This window comes from Meriones unguiculatus, chromosome 1 (assembly GCF_030254825.1).
Source record: "Meriones unguiculatus strain TT.TT164.6M chromosome 1, Bangor_MerUng_6.1, whole genome shotgun sequence".
Lineage (NCBI taxonomy): Eukaryota > Metazoa > Chordata > Mammalia > Rodentia > Muridae > Meriones > Meriones unguiculatus.
In genome coordinates this window covers 74,966,055-74,986,415 of record NC_083349.1, presented here as the reverse complement: position 1 = coordinate 74,986,415, position 20,361 = coordinate 74,966,055, and the positions used below count along the sequence as shown (strand labels likewise).

Genomic DNA, 20,361 nt, shown 5'->3' with positions numbered 1-20,361 from the left:
TTCACCAGATGATCAGGAGAAGGGCATACTGACTGGGAGGAGTAATGGTGCTCCAAGAGAAAGATCTAGAACTCCTAGATTAACCAGACTGGACTCAAGTCCTGGTCTTGCTACTTTCTAGCTATATAGCCTGGGAGGTGGCATCTGGCAAGACTCCCCTTCCTCAGCAATGAGATGGAGCTTCTATAGAAATAACAAGGACTTTGAACTAGTGCTTGACACAGCAAGTAAGTAATACTTCTCAGCTTCCATTATTTTGGACCAGACACATGTCAGTGGTAGCCTAGTTGGTGGTACAAATGGAGAGTAGGATCAGGCTAGTACCCTTGCAGTAGAAGATGCCTTGGTAGATGGTGGTAAAGACTCCACGGGCTGGCAGCATGAGTTCTGAGCTCTGCAGGCCCTGTCTGTGAGCAACCTGGAAGCCTGGCACACTAGGAGCTTAGCCAGGGAGCTGTTGCCACAGTCATCCCACAGGATACTTCCTCCCCTTAGCAGCACTGCCTCTAGACTTGAGACATCTGTTCACACACTTTGAGTGTTTGCTGTGTTTTTACATGGTGGTTAGACCAGAAAAGCAGCCACCTTCAGCTGCTTCATAAACCATGACTGTGGGTTAACAGACAAACCACTTGCATGATGACAGGGGTAGCAAGTATAAAATGAGACAAGGAAGTGCTACTCAATGGCTCAAAGATAGAGAGAGTAGCCATACTGTCAGATTACACATTAGTCAGAGCAAGCCAAGCAGGTTTTTGTTTGTTTGTTTGTTTGTTTGTTTTTCCAAAGCTGAGGACCGAACCCAGGGTCTTGTGCTTGCTACACAAGCACTCTACCACTGAGCTAAATCCCCAACTTCGCCAAGCAGGTTTTGCTTTGAGGTATTTTCCCAGAATTAATTCTGCCAGTTTTGAAAAATGATGTCTGCAGGTCTCATAAACAGAAGTGTATGGTTAGGATGGAAACAGAGGGAAGGAAGAGCCAGGGCAGAAGCAAGAAAATGAGATTTTGTTATGTCAGAAGTGGCCACTCAGGAGGCATCTGGAGCAGCAGAATTATAAAGGTCACACATTTGGCTATGACACTGAGCTTAGAATGGAAAGGACATGGCCATGACAACTGCAGTCAGCCATGGATGAACACAGCCACTTGAGAACAGGCGCTAAGTGTTAGGCGAGAATAGGCTAGGATTTTGCCCTGCAAGTGTGGTGACTTGGTTCATCAGTAATCTAGGACATCCATCCAGGAATTGTGCCCAATATCTAGGGGCCTGAACAGAATGGTCATTGGCCCCAGGGAATAAGGAACCGCTCAAAAGATAGCTCTCGTATCTAGGGTTGATAGCCTATACCAAGTGAGTCCAGTGGGGAAGCTACTTTGCAAAAAAGTAGGAAACTAAAACTGGTTATAGTTGTACATGTCTATAATCCTACCAAGTCAGATGCTGAGGAGGATTAAATATTTCAGGGTTGATGAGATGGCTCAGTGTGAAAGTTACTTGCCACCAAGTCTGATGACCTGAGTTTGAACCCCAGGTCCCACATGGTGGAAATAGAGAAATGATTCATTAAAGTTCTCCTCTAACTTCTATACATATCATGGCACATGTGAATGCATACGTACATAAGTGCATGCACACATACACACACACAAAATAAAAACATTTTAACTATCTGTGTTTAAGCTACACAGTGAATTCCTGACCAGCCTGGAATAGTGAGATTTTGTCACACACACACACACACACACACACACACACACACACACAAGTACTAGAGGCATGGAGGTAGGAGAGGAGGTATTTCTAAACCCACTCAGCTAAAGCAGCTTGACCAAATAGAACAGCTAGGACCAGACTAATAAATGGGTCAAGTCAGTCTGCCCCTTTCTCCCTCTGAACTCACCAAAAGAGTTTCATTAGGGTTGCTTACAGGAGCTTGGGTGAGGGTGTCTCTCACTCACCTAGCAACTATTAACTCACTATAGATGCTCAAGGAAGAGTGGGTAAGGCTTTATGAGCCCTTCCTCATCCATGACAAGCTCAATATTATTATAGATCTTACACAGTTAACTACAGTGTGACTATGAGTTCAAGAATCTAACAAGTGCTGGGCAATGGACACCTTTAACTCCAGCACTTAGGAGGCAGAGGCACACAGATCTCTTTAAGTTCCAGGCCAATCTGGTCTACAGAGTGAGTTCTAGGAAAGCCAGGACTATACAGAGAAATCCTGTCTCAAAAAATAAACCAACCAAACAACCAACCAAAGAGTCTAACAACTGTGTCAACCATGTCATGCCAAAAGACAGTACTCTACAACACTCTATCCCTACCCTTGGATAGTACATTCTTTTCACTCTTTCTTCCACAATGTGCCCGAGCCTTGAACAGAACTCTACAGATGAGTGGACCCCAACCATCACTTATTCTCAACACCAATCAATTATGAGTCTCAAGAGTACGTTTCTCTATAATGTTGTCAAAGGCAGCTAGAAAATATCATCCTAAGTGAGGAACTCAGAAAGACACAGATGGTATATACTCACTTATAAGTAGTTATTAGCCATAAAATACAGGATAAACAGACTACAATCCACAGACCCAAAGATATTAAGTCACAAGGAGAGCCCAAGGGAGGATGCTTGCATCTCACTCAGAAGGGAAAATAAAATAGACATCTATAGTAGATGGAAGGAGAGAACTGGGTAGAAGAGGGATAGGGAAGGAAACAGGGATGGGGATCAGTATTGAAGAGAGAAGGCTGGGAGAGAGAACTGAAATTGGTGGGGGACATCTCTGGGATGGGGGAGGCTTCCAGGAGTCTATGAGGGGAGGGGTGGCCCTAGCTGAGACTTCTATCAGTGAGGAATACAGAGCATGAAGAGGTGGCCTCCAGTAGTTAGGTGAGACTTCCAGTGGAAGGAGGGGGAAACCAACCCACCTACAAAACCTTTGACCCAAAATTTGTCCTGCCTACAAGTAGGGCAGGGATAAAAATCAAGCAGAGATTGAGGGAATGGCAAAACAATGACTGGCCCAACTTGAGACCTACCCATGGTAGGTCTCAAGCCAACCCCTGACACTATTAATGATACCCTGCTCTGCTTGCAGACAGGAGCATAGCTTAACTGTCTTCTGAGAGGCTTCATCCAGCGGCTAATAAAAACAGATGCAGATACCCACAGCCAAATAATAGGCAGAGCTCAGGGAATCTTGTAGAAGAGTTGGGGGAAGAATTGAGGAAGCTAGAGAGAGAGGCCAAGGGCAGCAGAAGACCACCTACAGAATCAACTAATCTGTGGCCATGGGGGCTCACAGAGACTGAACCACCAACCAAAGGGCATGCATGGGTTGGACCAAGATCCCCCCTATACATGTGTAGAAGATGAGCAGCTTGTTCTTCATGTGGGTCCCCTAATAATTAGAGTTGGAGTTGTCTTTGACTCTGTTGCCCGCCTTTGGATCCCTTTCACATAGCTGGGCTGTCTTGTCTGGCCTCAGTTAGAGAGGACGCACCTAGTCCTGCTGCAACTTGATGTACTAGGGTGGGTTAGTAGGCACGGGGAGCCACCCCCTTCTCTGAGAATAAGGGATAGGGGGATGGGGGGAGAGTGTGAGTGTGGTACTGGGAAGAGAAGGAGGGGGGCTATGATGAAGCTGTAAAGTGAATTAAAAAAATAAGTTAAAAAGGCAGCAGATACTACAAAATTCAGATTCTCTCGCCTATGGGGGCAGTGCCATTCTGGTTCCTTTAACAACTACATAGGTATTAAGGTCAGGATAGAGTCTGATCCTTCAGTATTCTCTAGAACATGCTTCAAAATAACCCCATATTATCTCAAGTTTTCCACTGATTGCCCACTCTAAGTTGTCTGATCTACTTCTCCCTCCTGGTCATTTCTGGCCATGCCCCCCATCATCATCTCACTAGAACTGCCTCTTGCTGAGTCCTTTCTTCTGGGCACTTCCAACCCCAATTTTGGTGAGACACTCATCTTCCTGTCTAAATATGTGCAGTGGGAAGTAAGAGGATCCTTAAAAGGCACCTGGTTTTCTAATCTATGTGAGTCCTATCCTGGACCACCCACTTCTGGCTGTGAGGTTGAGATATGATCTGAGTGAAGATAGAAACTGTAGCACTCTGGAAACCACAGGCCCACAAGACCTGTATGTCAGGGCTGTCTACATTCCTAGGCAGGCTTCCCATTCCTCCCAATGAGACGTTTGCAAGGATTCTTACCTTTGGAGTAAGGTACTTGGTCATTATTTCTTTCCCCTTCTCTCCAAGTTTTTCATCTGGAGTAACTTCATATTCTGCCTAAAACAGAAGGGAAAAAAAATAACAGTTTTGCTACTGAAGTTGGAATAACTATGGAGCTTTGGAACCTCTTTGGGACCAATTGACCAATCCCCTCCTTCATGAGAATAGGAAACTGTGGCACAGAAAAAGGAAGACCTGGCCAGAGCCCAAAGTAAAAAAAAAAAAAAAAAAAAAAAAAAAAAAAAAAAAAAAAAAAAAATTCTACCCTCTAAAGGAGTGGATCCACCCAACCATGGACTGAAACCCAATAGATTTTTGCTACAAATATGACTTTTCTGTTATTTAACATAAATTAAAATTTGACAAAAATTAGTATGATGATTTTTCTAGATGGTCTTATCAGAACCTTAAAGGAATCACATAGTATGACAAAGGAACAGGAACTGTTTTTTAAAAATAAATCTATCTATCTATCTATCTATCTATCTAAAGAAAAATGGGTTTATGGTTTTAAATAGTATAATCCAGTGTTTCTCAACCTGTGGGTCACTCCTTTGGGTTTCACATGTCAGCTATTCTGTGTATCATATTTACATTACAATTTTAACAGTAGTAAAATTACAGTTATAAAGTAGCAGCAAAATTATTTTATGGTTGTAGTCACCATGACATGAGGAACTGTATCAAAGGAATTGTATCAAAACAACAGAAAGGCTGAGAACCACTGGTAGGAGAAATGGGTACCCAGGTAGTCCCATTTTGTTAGATCAGGAAGAAAAACACTCAGGCTGAAAGTAGAATTGGGCTGTAACCTGCAAGTCTTCCCTCTAGAGCATCATGTCAGTCACAGAGCCTAATCCCTCTATACCAAAGGTTCTATAACCTCCACAAACAGAATCACTATACTAGGGACTAAATGTTCAAACATTCAAACACATAAGACTGTGGAAACTTTTAACACCCAAATGAAAACATTCTATCTTTGGCCCCCATAGGCAAAATCTATCCAACCCAACTTTAAGAGTGTCCTTAGTTTCTATGGTTCCAATAATATTCAAGATCCCTGGAGCCCCTGGGGTTAGTTGTGTGATCCCTATAAAAATAAAAAAACAAGTTACATTCTTCTAATATATAGTGGCAGAGTAAGCATCCCCCTTCCAAAAAGGGAGGAACAAGAGAAAAGCAAAACTGAATAAACCAAAGCAAGAATGAAATGTACCACTGCAAACACCAAACCCTGTAGCTCCATGCCCAGCCTCTAGGGCTTGTGATGACAATGTTTAAGCTCCAAGAGTTTAAGCTCCAAGAGTCAATACCACCTCTACAGTGCTGTAAACTGCAAATTTCCTGCTGGGACATTTCCTGGGCTCATTGGCTTTTTCCTGGAACCTTGGTACAAGTGTCCATGACACTGTAACTCTTGCATTCAGGACACTTGCAAAGTTAACAACATGTGAGGATGCTGTCAAGTTCTGCTACTAACTCAAAATGTATCCAGGACCCTCTTAGTATAACTGCATTGGGTCTCTGAATGTCTGCTCAGAGAATCTGGGAAAGTATAGTAGAATATCTTGGAAGCCTTATAATGTCAGGTACCCCCTCCACAAACCCCACACTCTACTTTCAAATTAATTTGCATTTTTATGTCCTGGAGCCTTCTATGAGTGAGGTCTTACCCTCAAGACACCTTTCCTGTGTCTTTAGTTACTCTGTTGCTATAATAAAATTAAGAAGCAAATTAATAAAGGAAGAATGTATTCTACCTTGGAGTTTAAAAAAAAATACATTTCATCATGGTAGAAAAGGCATGGTGAAGTTCATGGTAGTAGGAACATGAACCTGAATCCATCAAATCTTAACAGATCAGGAACCAGAGTGTCAGAGGGTACATTTTACACTTTCCAGGAGTGGAAAGCAGTATGCCCAGAGTCATGAAGCAGAGGTGGCATGGCTGGACTCTGACCTCCACACCCAGAACTCTTTCTTGGCACCATTAAGAAACTTAGAACTCCAGGTCACTGATCAATCCAAAGGCCTACAAATTTTGTTATGGCAACAAAGAAAGTAACTAAACAACAACAACAAAAAAATTAGTATTGAGAAAAGGGATCATTACTGTGATAGCCCTAACTATGTGGTTTGTAGGCCTTCAGAAAATAATAAAAAAAGGGCAAGGTTTTACATTTTCCTTGAGCCAAGACAGTCTCTTTTACTCATCCAATGCACTTGCTAAATGGATGCAAGTTCTTGTAACAAGAAGCCTGAGTGAGTTTGCCTTTTCATTTAGTCAAAACAACTAATTGAATATGCTTTCTAGCTACTTCAAAAATCTATCACCTGAGAATTTGCCAGCCCCAACATCGAAGTACATCCCAAAAAGATATGGGAGATAACCAATACAAACAGGTCTGCACTCTTCTAGGCATTCAGTGGTATAGTAGATACTAGGCCCTCCTTGCCAAATTGAAGGCAGCTCATAGCTCAGTAGCTGAGTTCTGGTCCCCCTATGCCTTCCAAAAGACCCTCCTGGATAAACACACACACACACACACACACACACGCACACACAGCCAGGAAGCATGTGAAAGGCCCAAGAGGGAGCAGCACTTTTCTATCCAAGGTAAGCAAGTTCCCTTGCCTTGCTGCCCCTCTTCTAATGAAGGAGCCAAGAGCCACAACTCTCCAATATAGAAACATGAACCCTATGGACATCTGAGCTATGGTGTGGTGGCTCTAGCAAAAATTCAACCATTTATTTTACAGGCTATGAAAAGAGAGGCAAAGAACTTGCTCAAGTCCACACAGTCAGTAGCAGCAGGAGGGAGGACTGGCCCACTAGGCCCTGATTCCCACTCTGGCACCAGGTCACAGCATATCACTCCTACAGCTAATTCCTCCTCACCAACAAAAGGAGGCTTGAACTACTGAAACCTTCACGGTGAATTGTTTGACTGATGACTTTTTCAGGTGCTTAAATGAGAGGAGGTAGCTCTTTCTTCTTAACTTCTTCCTTCTACTTTCTTCTCCTATATTCACAACAATCCCCACAAAGTTCAAATAGGTACACACACACACATACACACACACACACACACAGATATCCCACATGGAAACTGATGACAGACTTGCCCAACATGGCAGGTATAACATGACTATTCCCAATATACAGAGGAAAACACTGAGGTTCCCAGCTTCAAATATAGCAGAGCTGGTAAGCAACAGAGTTTCAACACTAGGATCAAACCCCCTTTTCCAGAGAGAGCAGAGAAGTGCCTAGTATCCTGTGTTCCTGGAAGCCTCACCCTGTGGTCTGGCACATGACATATCCAGACTGCTTTATAGGGGTAGGTCCCTGAGCAAATGGCTGCCTACCATTTGTGGTAACTCAATCCCACTATGAACACTGAATTTGCACTGTCCCAAAATACAACTATGAAGGCAGTTCTATTTAACCAGATGGAGGTCTTAGGACTCACCAATCAGGCTCAGTAACCAGCTGAAAATATTATTGCTCTGTGTTCTAAAAGCCATGTTAAAAAGAAAATAACATCACATTCAGGTCAGCTGTCTCCCAGCAGAGGCCAGATGGGTGCAAAGCTCCACAGAAAGGCAGCTAGGAGCACTTGGGGACAGGCCTTCCCACTCCTGGATCAAAAGGCCTTTCTTTGACGAGACTATGGCAGGCCACCATCACTTGAGAAGCATTAGTTTGGGGAGGCAGAAAACCAAGAAAAAGATGCCAGCTGTTTTTTCCACACTGATTAAGTCACCTCGAGTGACAGGCCCTGTCTCCAGAATGATCCCCATGTAGGCTGGAGCTTGTGAGGACCAGTGTTGAGAGGCCACTTAGAGAGAGAAAAAAGGTGCTGTGACGGATGGGCTCGAGGCAGATCATATGACACAGGGCTGGCAGCAGCTCATAAACCACCTCTCTGCCAATATCTCTACCCAGCGATGGGGAAAAGCTTCAATCAGCTTACACCAGCTCATACTAGCAAATAAAAGCAGCACAGAGAAGTCTGTGCCAAAAGCCTAGAATTTTCCAATCAGATCTGGCTCCAAAATTGGCAGGCAGACGATGACTTCAGAAAAGAGAGATAGCTATGTGCTATAGAATAAATCTATAATTCTAGCATTAGAGGTTGAAGCAAGAGAATCTCTAGTCAGCCAATTCTCCATAGTAAGACCCTGTATATAATCATGCTAAAATCTGTACACCTAAAGAAGCTAAGTAAGAAGGAGGACCTTGGGTAAGATGCTCAATCTTCATTCAGAAAGGCAAATGAGATAGACATCAGAAGAAGGTGAAAATAAGGAACAAGAAGGGGCCTACCTCAGAAGGCCTCTGAAAGACTATCCAGCAGGGTATTAAAGCAGATGCTGAAACTCATGGCTAAACTTCGGGCAGAGTGGGGGGAATCTTATGAAAGAAGGTGGGGGGGGGACAAAAAGACCTGGAAGGGTCTGCAGCTCCACAAGGAGAACAGAACCAAAAAATCTGGACACAGTGGTCTTTTCTGAGACTGATACTATAACCAAGGATCATTCATGGAAATAACCTAGACCCCCTGCACAGAGGTAGCCACTGGCACCTCAGTCTCCAAACGGGTACCCTAGTAAGGGCAACAGGAGCTGTCTCTGACATGAACTCAGTAGCTGGCTCTTTGATCACCTTCCCCTGAGGGGTGAAAGCAGCCTTACCAGGCCACAGGAAGACTATGAAAGACAGTCCTGATGAGACCTGATAGACTAAGGTCAGATGGAAGGAAAGGAGGTCCTCCACTATCAGTGGACTGGGGAAGATGCATGGGAGGAGATGAGGGAGGGAGGGAGAAAGGGAGAGAGGGAGAGAGGGAGGGAGGAAGGGAGGGAGGGAGGAAGGGAGGGAGGAAGGGAGGGAGGGAAGAAATTAGGGTGAGCTTGGGAGGGGACGAGGGTGGGGCTACAGCTGGGTTACAAAGTGAATAAACTGTAATAAATAAAAAATTATATTAAAAAAAAAAAAGATCCGGTCTCATTATTTCTAAAAGACAAGGGGAAAAAACACAAACAAAAAAACTAATGCAACGAGTATCCTTTGAACTCCATCTGAAGATGGTCCCTCCCACCATAGTGGGTAGCAGGCCATGTCCACTACTTCAGCAGAAGAAATACCAAACATCCTCTTTCCTATCCACTTGAATCTTTCCTATTCCAGAGCTCAGTGCCCTTTGAGGCTATTTCTCCTCGTAGACTCACTCTAGGTACAAAAATGGCAGGCAATATTTCACCAGCTTCTCTATGACTTATAACAAATAAAGGATAGCCTAAGGGATCAGGTACCACTCTAACACAAGGAGCGAAATGATCTATTGCATTCAGCCAACAAAGGATTAGTCATCTCTGTACTGCCAGAGAGTACCAACATCACTGGACATCCCAGCTTATAAACCTGTCATTTCATGCTCTGGGCCTGCTCAAATTGCATCATCAATTTTAGAAACTTCCAGGAAAAACAGATCCTAGCAGAGAAAGGCCCTCTCTCTCAGATGACTTTTTTTTAGAACCATATTTAAAAGAGCAAGTCTGGATCAAAAGTAGCATCTAAGCTAGATGTTGTGGCATGCACCTTCAATTCTAGCATTTGAGAAACAGAGGCAAGTGGATCTCTGAGTTTGAGGCCATTCTGGTCTACATATTGAGCTCTAAACCAGCCAAGGCTTTATAGTGTGATCTTGTCTTTAGGGAGAAAAAAAAGGCAGAGTCTATACTAGTTTCTGTTTCACTTCAGCTGACTTAGTGTCACCTTCTCAGCACTGGCAGAAAGATGAAATCAGACATACCATGAAACTTTGCTATCTCTAGCTTCTGTAATTATTGATGTGGTCAAGAGCATGAAATGCAGAAGCCTGTAACACACCTGGTCAACAGTGCTGGTCCTAGCAGCCCTTTCTGGAAAAAAACACCAAGGTCCACCCACACTGGCCCTGGTTATTTGCATGTGCTAACTAAAGGTGCTGCTCCTCCAAGTCCTTCCCACCCAGTAGAGGGGAACTGACAGTGTGAAGTAGTTTTCCCAACTCCCTTCCACCTTTGCATCTCATTCCCAGACCTTTTGAAGACCCAGTTCTCATGGGCCAGGCTCCGGTGTCAATCCCTTTCCTCATCCTAGCAAGTCAGAACATGGTGCTAGTACCAGCGGAGCACATCAGCTAATCTTCTCACCTTGTGTGTACTTTGTAAACTTCCCTGCTCTGAACCACATTCACACTTCAAGTGAGTATCCATTTCCTGTGGAGTCCCATGTGATAGTTTGCACCATGATGCAGTGGGGTGGGTCCCAATCTGGCCTCCTTTCTGCTTTACAGCTACAATATTGAGCTACCACATGGGTAACACCCTCATAGGTCCAAGAGCAGATGCATCTGGCCTATTTCAAAAGCTGTCAAATGTTCCTCATTCAAATACCCCACTCAGGCCAGATCAGAGATTCATTGTGTCATCTTGGCACAATACATGGGATAGGATCAGTGGAAGGAAGGGAAGAACAGACTCCTATCTATGCTAGGGTATAGACTAAAACTACCAGGAATAACTTTTGGACCTTAGCCTATAAGTAATGACAAGGTTAGAACAGGTACTGAACAGAAGCAAGGAGAAAAGAGACACTGGATCTCCCAAGATAGAGGTGAGTAGTCCCAGTATCATAGACTCTCATGACAGAGGAGCTTTGGTACATCACCTTTTGTCTGTCCTACATTCCTCTTCTGAGACTCATCCTCAGATGGCCCTCTATCCTCTCCCTGCTGGCTGCTTTTCCTTCTCTCCCTAGAATGAGTTCCCCACAACCAAGCTCATCAGACCTCCACAGAAAAGCTGTGCCTGTCATTCTTAGTTCTGAATGAAAGGAACCTCAGACTAAACTAACTCAGGTAAAACTTTTGCTTTCTTGGCTTCTGGGACCAAGGACCAGTAGACAGTCAAATTATAGACTGAGTAGAATACAGCTACACCCAAGAAACAGGAACATGTCTCCCTAAAACCCCCTCTTCTCCTATGCAAGAGTGCACACATGTGTACATATGTATAGATTTCACAGTCAGCCTCAGTACTGACTGGCTGGCCCACTTATACAAGTCATGGTAGAGAATGTGGCAGTTATACATTTGCCAAGTACCCAGTTCTAAGCCTTTTTAAAGTTAAAATATATAATTATTATTTTTATTTATGTGCACATGCACATGCACACACACGCACAGTCCCACGCATATCATGGTATGCATGAATAAGTCATAGAACAGCTTTCAGGAATTGATTCTCTTCTTCCATGATGGCAACTGGGGATGAAACTCAGGTCATCAGGCTTGGCAGCAAGGATTTTTACCCTCTGATGCAACTCAAAAGCTCCCTACTTTAAAAAAAATGATTTATTTTATTCTATTATGTGCACTGATGCTTGCCTGTATGTATGTCTGTGTGAGGGTGTTGGATCGCCTGGAACTGCAGTTATAGATGGTTGTAAGCTGCCACGTGACTGCTGGGAATTGAACTGGGGTCCTATGGAAAAGCAGCCAGTGCTCTGAACCTCTGAGCCATCCCTCCAGCTCCAACAGCTCCCTACTTTAAGCTTTTTCCTATGATAGAAGTACTTCCCTCAGTCCACTGACTCCACAGAAAGGCTTCTCTCATATGGCTCAGTTCATAGGCTCAGCTCTGCTCTAATAATCAACTGTAGTTTTGGCTGGCATCATTTAGAACATACATATCCTAGGACATCCATATAATTAGAATATGTAAGTGGGAAATTTAGGAGACTGGGAAAGCTTAAAAGTGTCTACTGGATGACCCCATTTTAGAAGAAGCACTCTTTTCAAATGACCTTGAGTATATCTGGCTTTGCCAATTATCCCACAGGTCTCTCTTTGTATATAAAGAAGTATGACCCCTAGGCTGGGATGCAGCTCAGGTCAGGCAGAGCACTTGGTTGGCCTGCATAAAGCCCTGGATTCAATTGCCAGCATCACATAAAACCAGGCTTGGTGGTGTACAACTCTAATCACAGCACTTGGAAGCTAGAGGCAAGATGATCAGAAGTTCAAAATCATCCTCAGCTACATATAATGTTTGAGAATAGCCTGGGTCACATATATCCTGCCCGCCCCAACCCCCAAAAAGAGAAAATATAAGACCCTCAAGGAAAATCAGAACAGTAGCAGAAAGACAAAAAGAAGTAGAATACTTAGTATTCTGATGAGGTAGGAATGATCATTTTACAACAACACTTCAAACAAACAGGCTTAAAGCCACTACGTGTGCTCGTCTGTAATTTTAGGCCAATGAAAGCCTTGGCTTGACTTTTTAGCACTTCCTGATTAGAAGCTTCATTTGTTATAACATCAGCTTTGTAACTATCAACAAACAAAACTGGCTTTATAACCCTTATTTCCCGTTCTGGATAAGTTTCTTCTCATACTGACTCATGTTAACACATGTAACTGTTGACAGCAGCATGGATGCTCTGAGACTGCTATACTACTTTATTTCTTACTCTAGAAAGAGCCAACAATAGTGTGGAGATGCTCAAGCCATCCCATGGAAAGAGCTGCCAGGAGAATAACTGAAGCTCCTTGCCAACACCCAGCACCAACTTGTCAGCCATGTGAATAACTGAGGAGCAGATCCAGCCAACATCCTGATGTGACCTTTCCAGAGTCCTCAGCCAAGAACACCTGCTATACTATCCCAGAGTTCCTGACCAACCAGACTAGGAGCTAATAGGTTGATTCTTACTCCTTTTTTTTGTTCTTTTCATATTTTTTTTCCTTTTATTGAAAATAGAGTCTTTTCTCATACAATATATCCTAACTACAGTTTCCCCTCCCTCTACTATTCCCAGAGTCTCCCCTCTTCGCCTCCTTCTGGATCCATTCCCTTTCTGTCTCTCATTAGAAAAGAGAAGGCTTGTAAGAGATAACAATCAAACATGCAAAATAAAATATAATGAGATAAAGAAAAATCCATCACATCAAGGCTCGACAAGACAATGCAACAGAAGAAAAAGAGCTTCAAGAGCGGATACAAGAATCAGACTCACGGCAAAATGTTGATTCCTACTCTTAACAGCTCTCTAAACTTACAGCTGGTGCTGCTTGCTTCTCTTTGTTGATTTTCTTATTTGCTGGTTTTTAAAAACCTTTTCTTGACCCCAAAATGCAAGCTCCCATGTGGTAAAGAATTTGCCTTTTCCATTTACTGTGCAGCCCCCAATTACAAAAGACAGCCTTGCCTGAGACATCTGATAAACACATAACAATCAAATCTGGCTCAATATCCACCAACCTTCCCTCACCCACAAAGAAGTGACTAGCAAACTTTAGGACTTATCCAAATGTGGGTTTTACATGAGTGGCCAGCTAATGGTTAAGTTCTCCAGAGAGAAGGTTTAGGGACCAGCCCATCCATCTTGAAGATGCTCATGGCAAGATCCTCTTGGCTTGTGGGGTGGACACTAGCCTGAGCTACCATCCAGTCCCTGGACAGATAACCAAACCCTTCTTTGCCTTCCAGAGGTCAGACTTAGATTGCTGACTCTGCCTCTCGATGAGAGGACTGTGGAAGCTCCTTGAGAACCCAGACAGTGGTAAGTTAGCTACATTGTCTGATGAGCAACACACAAGGGTTCTATACCTACTCACGTCAAACTATCTGGCCCATTTGAAAACAGCCACAGTTTGTACTTGACCTGAGAAGCACAGATGATGAAACTATAGAAAAGAACACTTCCTGGACTTTGTCACAGCCCTGTAGGGACAACTTATTTTTAATAAGCTCTACTTGATGGAAAATATAACAGAGAAGCAAGAATGCTGAGAATGGCACTGGCTAAGCCCCTAAGTATTAGGGGTGATAATTAACTACAATGCCAAGGATACTGGTACCTCCTACCTCTTTCATCCAGTCAGGATGAAAAACAATTTTTTTTTTATGAGAAGTTCTACTGGTACTAGAAAACTCAGCAAAGTCTTCAAATGTAAAAGAGGGATTCAGAAACTGATTATGACAACAAGTGGCAATGAAAGGAACTTACTAATTCCCAGCTGAAAGTACTAAGGGGAACAGGGTAGCCTCTAAGTGGAGACTCTGTCAAGGTGTATGGAGAGAATTTGACTCAATGCAAGAACCAGGCTCCCACTTCCTTTCAAATAAACAGCTCTTGGTACTGGCCCAGTAAGAAGGGAAGGACTGTACAACCAGAATGAAAACAGTCATCTATTAAGGATTTTTTTGGTTTTGTTTTGTTGTTTTCACCTTCTTGTGGACTAGATGCACCTAAGAGAAAACATGGCTGGAAAATTCCACCAGCTCCTTATCTCAGCCTGACCCTGCTCTGTCTCATCAACTCTCCAGACAGGTCTCAAGGCTGTTGCCAGATGAGGAACAACCCAGGTCCTGCTCTCGCAGACATTGGTTCTCATTGCTGCTCCAGCTCCCTCTACCTGCTAGGTAAAGGAGCCCTCAAAGCCCAAGGCTTTCTGTCTTAGCAGTATGGTGACAATTTCTCATTTTCCATTCCCAGGCCAAGCCTTCTTCATGAGCTCCAGATCTGGATGCCTATCTGTCCTGGAATATTTTCACATGCATGTCTATTAAACGTCTCCAATGAATGCTGAAGTGGCTCCAACTATGAAATGAAACTCTTGATCTTCCCTCAGCATAACCTCCCCACAGCCTTTGCCTTGCTTCATTTTCCCGTTGCTTAGGTCAGAACTTGGAAACTGTGGTGACCAATATTGTCAATTTGACATGATTTATAATCATGGAAGAGACAAGCATGCCCATGAGGAGCAATCTAGATGAGGTTAATTGAAGTAAGAAGACGTACTCTAAATATGAATGTCACCAGTCATGTCCTCCAACTATATAAAAAGAAGAAAATGGGGCTAGAGAGACAGCTTAGGTTAGGAACACTGGCTGCTATTCCAGGGGACCCTAGTTTAATTCTTACCACCCATATGGCTGTTTACAACTGTCTGTAACTCCAGTCTCAGGAGATCCAACATCCTCTTCCAGCCTCCAAGAGTACCAGGCATGTACATGATACACAGATATTCATAGAGCCAAAACACCAACACACACACACACACACACACACACACACACACACACACACACACAACCTTATGAATGAAATTTTTTTTTAAAGAAGAAGGAAGAAGGAGCATAGGAGGAGGGAGAGGCAGAGGCAAGGACAACCTGTATCCATCACTCTCCACTTTTTGACTATGGATGCAAATGACCACTTGCCTCAAGCTCCTGACACAAAGACTTCCCCACCATAATGAACCAAAATAAATCTGCTTCCTTAAGCTGCTCGTCAATTATTCTGTTGACCCAAAGCAACTAATAGAGAAAACATCCTCAACAATTCTATCTCATCTCATTCATCAGGGAACACTGGGAATTCTGCCTTCAAGACATACCCCCAATCCCAATCCAACCATCTGTCCCTATAGTTTCCCTGTTGGCCCAAACACTGTGGCTCTCATCTGGATTGGTATAAACGGCTTCTTCACAGAGCTCTCATATTTCACCTATGCCAGCTGACACCAGATGCCATCCAGTTCTCTGCTAAAATTCCCCACTGTTTCCTTCACTTCATGCAACATAAAAGCCAAAGTTCTTGAGGTATATGGTCTTGTGTAATCAATACTTCTAACCCTGTGCTCGATTTCCTCTCCAGCCATGGACACTCTTGCCAAAAGGCCTTCTCACTACAGGCTCCCTATCTGTAAACCCCTTTCATTACCTATTAAATCCCACTCCATCTAGTCTTCAGTCACATGTCACCTTTGCAAGAATACCTATGCTGACCATTCTCAACACTATAATCCGGCTTTCTTTTCCTTACTACCAACACTATAATCTGCTCTGGTTATTTTTTTTTTTTTGTACTCTATTTGCCACATTTTAGGGTTTAGAAACACTGGCCTCATTGCTTATGGAATATGGCAACCCTTTCCTGGCTAAGTTCAAAGATCTTAGTTTATTGCATCACTTTATCCCAAATGTCTAGAATTCTAACTAGCAAAGAGTACTTGTGTTATACAAATGAAAGGCTAAAGAATAATGAGGAGCTTGATACTGGGGCTTCTCATCCAGGCTCAAGTGAAAGCTTTGCTATGGATCACAGTGTTCTGGGTCTCTGAAGAAAGGAAACTGAGAGCTCTCTAAAATACAGTCCATGTGGTTCAATAGGTAGGTATGCACAGAGAGCTTTAGTATACGCTTGACCATTAGTCCTTGGGTTTGATGGGCATAACCAAAGATCCTGAAAAAGAGGAGTCCCTCATACACTGAAATTAACACCTCCCCACAGTCTCACAAGAGCTACCATTCTGGCAGCCATATCTGGACCCAACAATTTCCTTCAATAGCTATATATTCCATCAATACACTGTCAGTACACTGTAATAATAATGCAAATATACACAGGTAACAAGGACATAGGAGACAGGGAAAGTGAGGTGGGGAAGGCTTTGTGAACAGGACTAGGAAAACAAAGCAGGCATCTGTCAGGGAAATGAGATCATGGAGAGGCACCTTGGGAAGAGATAATTCAGATACCCAGCCTGGCCAACATTGTGAGTTCCAGGAGAGCCAAGGCTACACAGAGAAACCCTGTCTTGAAGAAAAAAAAAGAAAAAGAAAAAAAAAGAAAAGAAAAGAAAAAGAAATACTTAGTTGTAATTAACAGTATTGTAATGTTCCTCTTGTCTTTCCTTCTCCTTCTTCTACATGTTATTTTTATGCATTGCTAGGTATGGAGCCCGGGTCTTTTATGTGTACTAGGCCAGAGCTCTACCATTGAAGCACACCCTAAGCTGTTGTGGTTTGAATAAGAATAGGCCCCACGGGCTCATATCTTTGAATGCTTGACCATCAGGGAATGGCACTACTTGCAGAGGTTTAGTAAGTATGGCCTAGTTGAAGGAAATATGTCACTGGAGATGGGCTTTGGGGTTTCAAAAGCCCATGAGAAGCCCAATATTTCTCTCTGACTGCCTGTAGATCAAAATATAGCTCTCAGCTACTGCTCCAGCACCTGCCTGCAAGCTGCCACCCTTCCCGTCTCACCTTGATGATAATGGACTAAGCCTCTGAAACTGTAAGCAAGCTTCCAGCCAAATATCTGGTCATGAAGTCTCTTTATAGCAACAGAACACTGACTAAGACATAAACCCTTAGTCATTTGGGTTTTTTGTTTGTTTGTTTGTTTGTTTGTTTTAAAGAGCCCTTACTCTTTAGAGATACATACTGAAAATTTCTTAAATGAAACAATTTTGATAGCCAATATTTGCTGATGAGGGAGGGTAGAAGTCAGGAGCTGAACACTGCTGAAGTAAGGTGAAAGGCACATGGCCCTCATTACATTTTTCAGCTGACTTTTACTTTTTTAATAGTTTGAAACTTTTCATAACAATAAGTTATAAAAAACACCAGGGCCCACTCTCAGAGATCCAAATTCATTAGTCTGGGTTTTGGCTAGGGCGCTGGTAGTTTTAAGATTCTCAGGTGTTTTTAATCCTCAGTCATGGTTCAGAACTAGTTTGATCATTCAAGTAAAAGAAGGCAGTGCCTATGTCAGAACCAGGACTGAGGCAGAGTCCACAGATGATGATAAGGGATCAAGATGTCAAGGAGCTAAGACTATGGTCCCAAAGCATGGGGGAAGAAGGAGGAACAGGGAAGAGTTAAGGGAACTGCAAAGACTACAGCTTCCACACAATGAGGACATTTGCTCAATCATGTTTGTAGCAGCTTTATTTGTAATAGCCAGAAGCTGGAAACAACCCAGATGCCCCTAAACTGAGGAATGGATACAGAAATTGTGGTACATCTACACAATGGAATATTACTCAGCAATAAAAAACAAGGAAATCATGAAATTTGCAGGTAAACGGTGGGAATTGGAAAAGATCATTCTGAGTGAGGTGTCCCAGAAGCAGAAAGACACACAGGGTATTTACTCACTCATAAGTGGATATTAGACATATAATATAGGATAAACCTACTAAAATCTGTACACCTAAAGAAGCTAATCAAGAAGGAGGACACTGGTTAAGATGCTCAATCTCCATTCAGAAAGGCAAAGAGGCTGGACATCAGAAGAAGGAGAAAACAGGGAACAAGTCAGGAGCCTACCACAGACAGCCTCTGAAAGGCTCTACCCTGCAGGGTATCAAAGCAGATGCTGAGACTTATGGCCAACCTTTGGGCAGAGTGCAGGGAATCTTATGAAAGAAAGGGGAAATAGTAAGACCTGGAGAGGACAGGAGCTCCACAAGGAGAGCAACAGAACCAAAAAAATCTGGGCACAGGGGTCTTTTCTGAGACTGATACACCAACCAAGGGCCATTCATGGAGATAACCTAGAACCCCTGCACAGATGTAGCCCATGGCAGTTCAGTGTCCAAGTGGGTCCCATAGTAATAGGAACAGGGACTGTCTCTGACATGAACTGATTGGCCTGCTCTTTGATCACCAACCCCTGAGGGGGGAACAGCTGTACCAGGCCACAGAGGAAGACAATGCAGCCACTCCTGATGAGACCTAATAGACTAGGATCAGAAGGAAGGAAAGGAATACCTCCCCAAGTGGACTTGGGGAGGGGCATGTGTGGAGAAGGAAGAGGAAGGGAGGGGTTGGGAGGGGAGGAGGAAGAGAGCTACAGTGAATAAAGTGTAATTAATAAAAATTAAAAAAAAATATTCTATATTCTCTACTCCCTCTTTTTACTCTTGTTCTGTTTATCTTATAACTCAATAAATAGTAATGTTTTTAGAATGCAAAAAAAAAAAAGAACCTTCCTAGGGGTTGGAGAGATGACTCAGTGGTTAAGAGCACTGTCTGCTCTTCCAGAGGTCCTGAGTTCAATTCCCAGCAACCACATGGTGGCTCACAACCATCCATACCCTCTACTGCCCGCTTCTGACATGTAGGTGCACATTCAGAAAGAACCTTCTCAGTTTCTCAAGGAACAATAGTCTAGATTCTTCATGTTTCAAAACCATCGGACTATGTTTATTTCCTCCTGACAAAACTAATTGCTGATCACAAAAGACCCAAGGACCACTTGGCAGGGACTTACCACTAAGTCCAGGAACTGAATGTAGCACTCCAGTCCAGGCCTGGTTTCACAGAACTGTCGAAAAAGCAGTCTCCCAATTGGTTGCTTGTCACATAGACTGTAGTAATCTCTGTCTGGAGACAAGACAAAAAAAAAAAAAAAAAGTATGTGATGAGACCAGGGGAGCACCAGGAAGGGCCATATGTTACTCTACGATTGGGTTCAGAGTCCTAGTTAGATGAAACAAGATAATGGTAAATGGAGGCCATTGTCTTGTAGGGTTTGCACACTCAGAAAGAGAAGTCTAGAACAGAGAATGGTGCCAGGCCACAACTGGCTCTGTTCTGCAGTACAGACTGCAGTACAGTCTCCTTCTATAAGGAGACATCAGTGGTTCTGGTGATAATGGCTCTATTCCCTGTTTGGCCAAACAACATGAAACAAAGCTTAATTCTGGTCGGTGAAGGTATCAGGACTATGGACTAAACCAACCCAACTGGCATACTCTCTCTTGCTTTGGGGCCAGGGCCTACGATAGTGTCCTTGACCTTTTGTGAAAAGCTGTTGTGAGAATGAGGCTGAACCAGGAGCTCAGAACTAAGAATATGACAAGAAGCAGAGCTGGTCCCTAGTAATATCCAGATCTCTGGATCAAACACGCCTGTAGCCACCCCACACCCGAAAAAACTATTTAAGGAAACTCATGTCCACTCTTTGGATGTTTCTAATGAAAACTGATGAATATTCCCAGATGAACAAGCATAGAAACAAGATTAAGCTTCAGCCACTAAGTTACTAATAAGGTTCTCAAAAAGAAACAAGGTGAGCCATCTAGCCCAAGGCATCTAGCACTGGTTTGTTACTTCAATAGGCTCAGCCTATCCTCTCTTTGACCCTCTTTGTTTTTGCCTCCTATGAAAAACAAAGTGCATATTTGGGGCTGGGACCAGGATTCTTTCCCTACAATGACACTACAGCTTCTCTGAGCTTTCC

At 43.2% G+C, this 20,361-nt stretch overlaps 1 protein-coding gene across 15 annotated transcripts in view; it reads right to left on the bottom strand.

The window, feature by feature from the left end:
- Window positions 1-20,361, bottom strand: part of Grk5 (G protein-coupled receptor kinase 5) — a 184,832-nt gene that overhangs the window by 45,798 nt on the left and 118,673 nt on the right. For 14 of the 15 annotated variants that reach the window (XR_009594526.1, XR_009594530.1, XR_009594531.1 and 11 more), the window contains 2 exons: window positions 19,390-19,502; window positions 4,242-4,319 (listed from right to left, as the gene is read on the bottom strand). Coding sequence is in view for 7 of the 15 variants with exons in the window: in XM_060391941.1 (XP_060247924.1) it covers window positions 4,242-4,319; window positions 19,390-19,502 (191 nt within the window). In the remaining 8 variants the exon portion in view is untranslated. Of the gene's footprint in view, window positions 1-4,241; window positions 4,320-19,389; window positions 19,503-20,361 lie in introns of those variants that run through there. The other variant, XR_009594545.1, reaches the window with a different exon arrangement.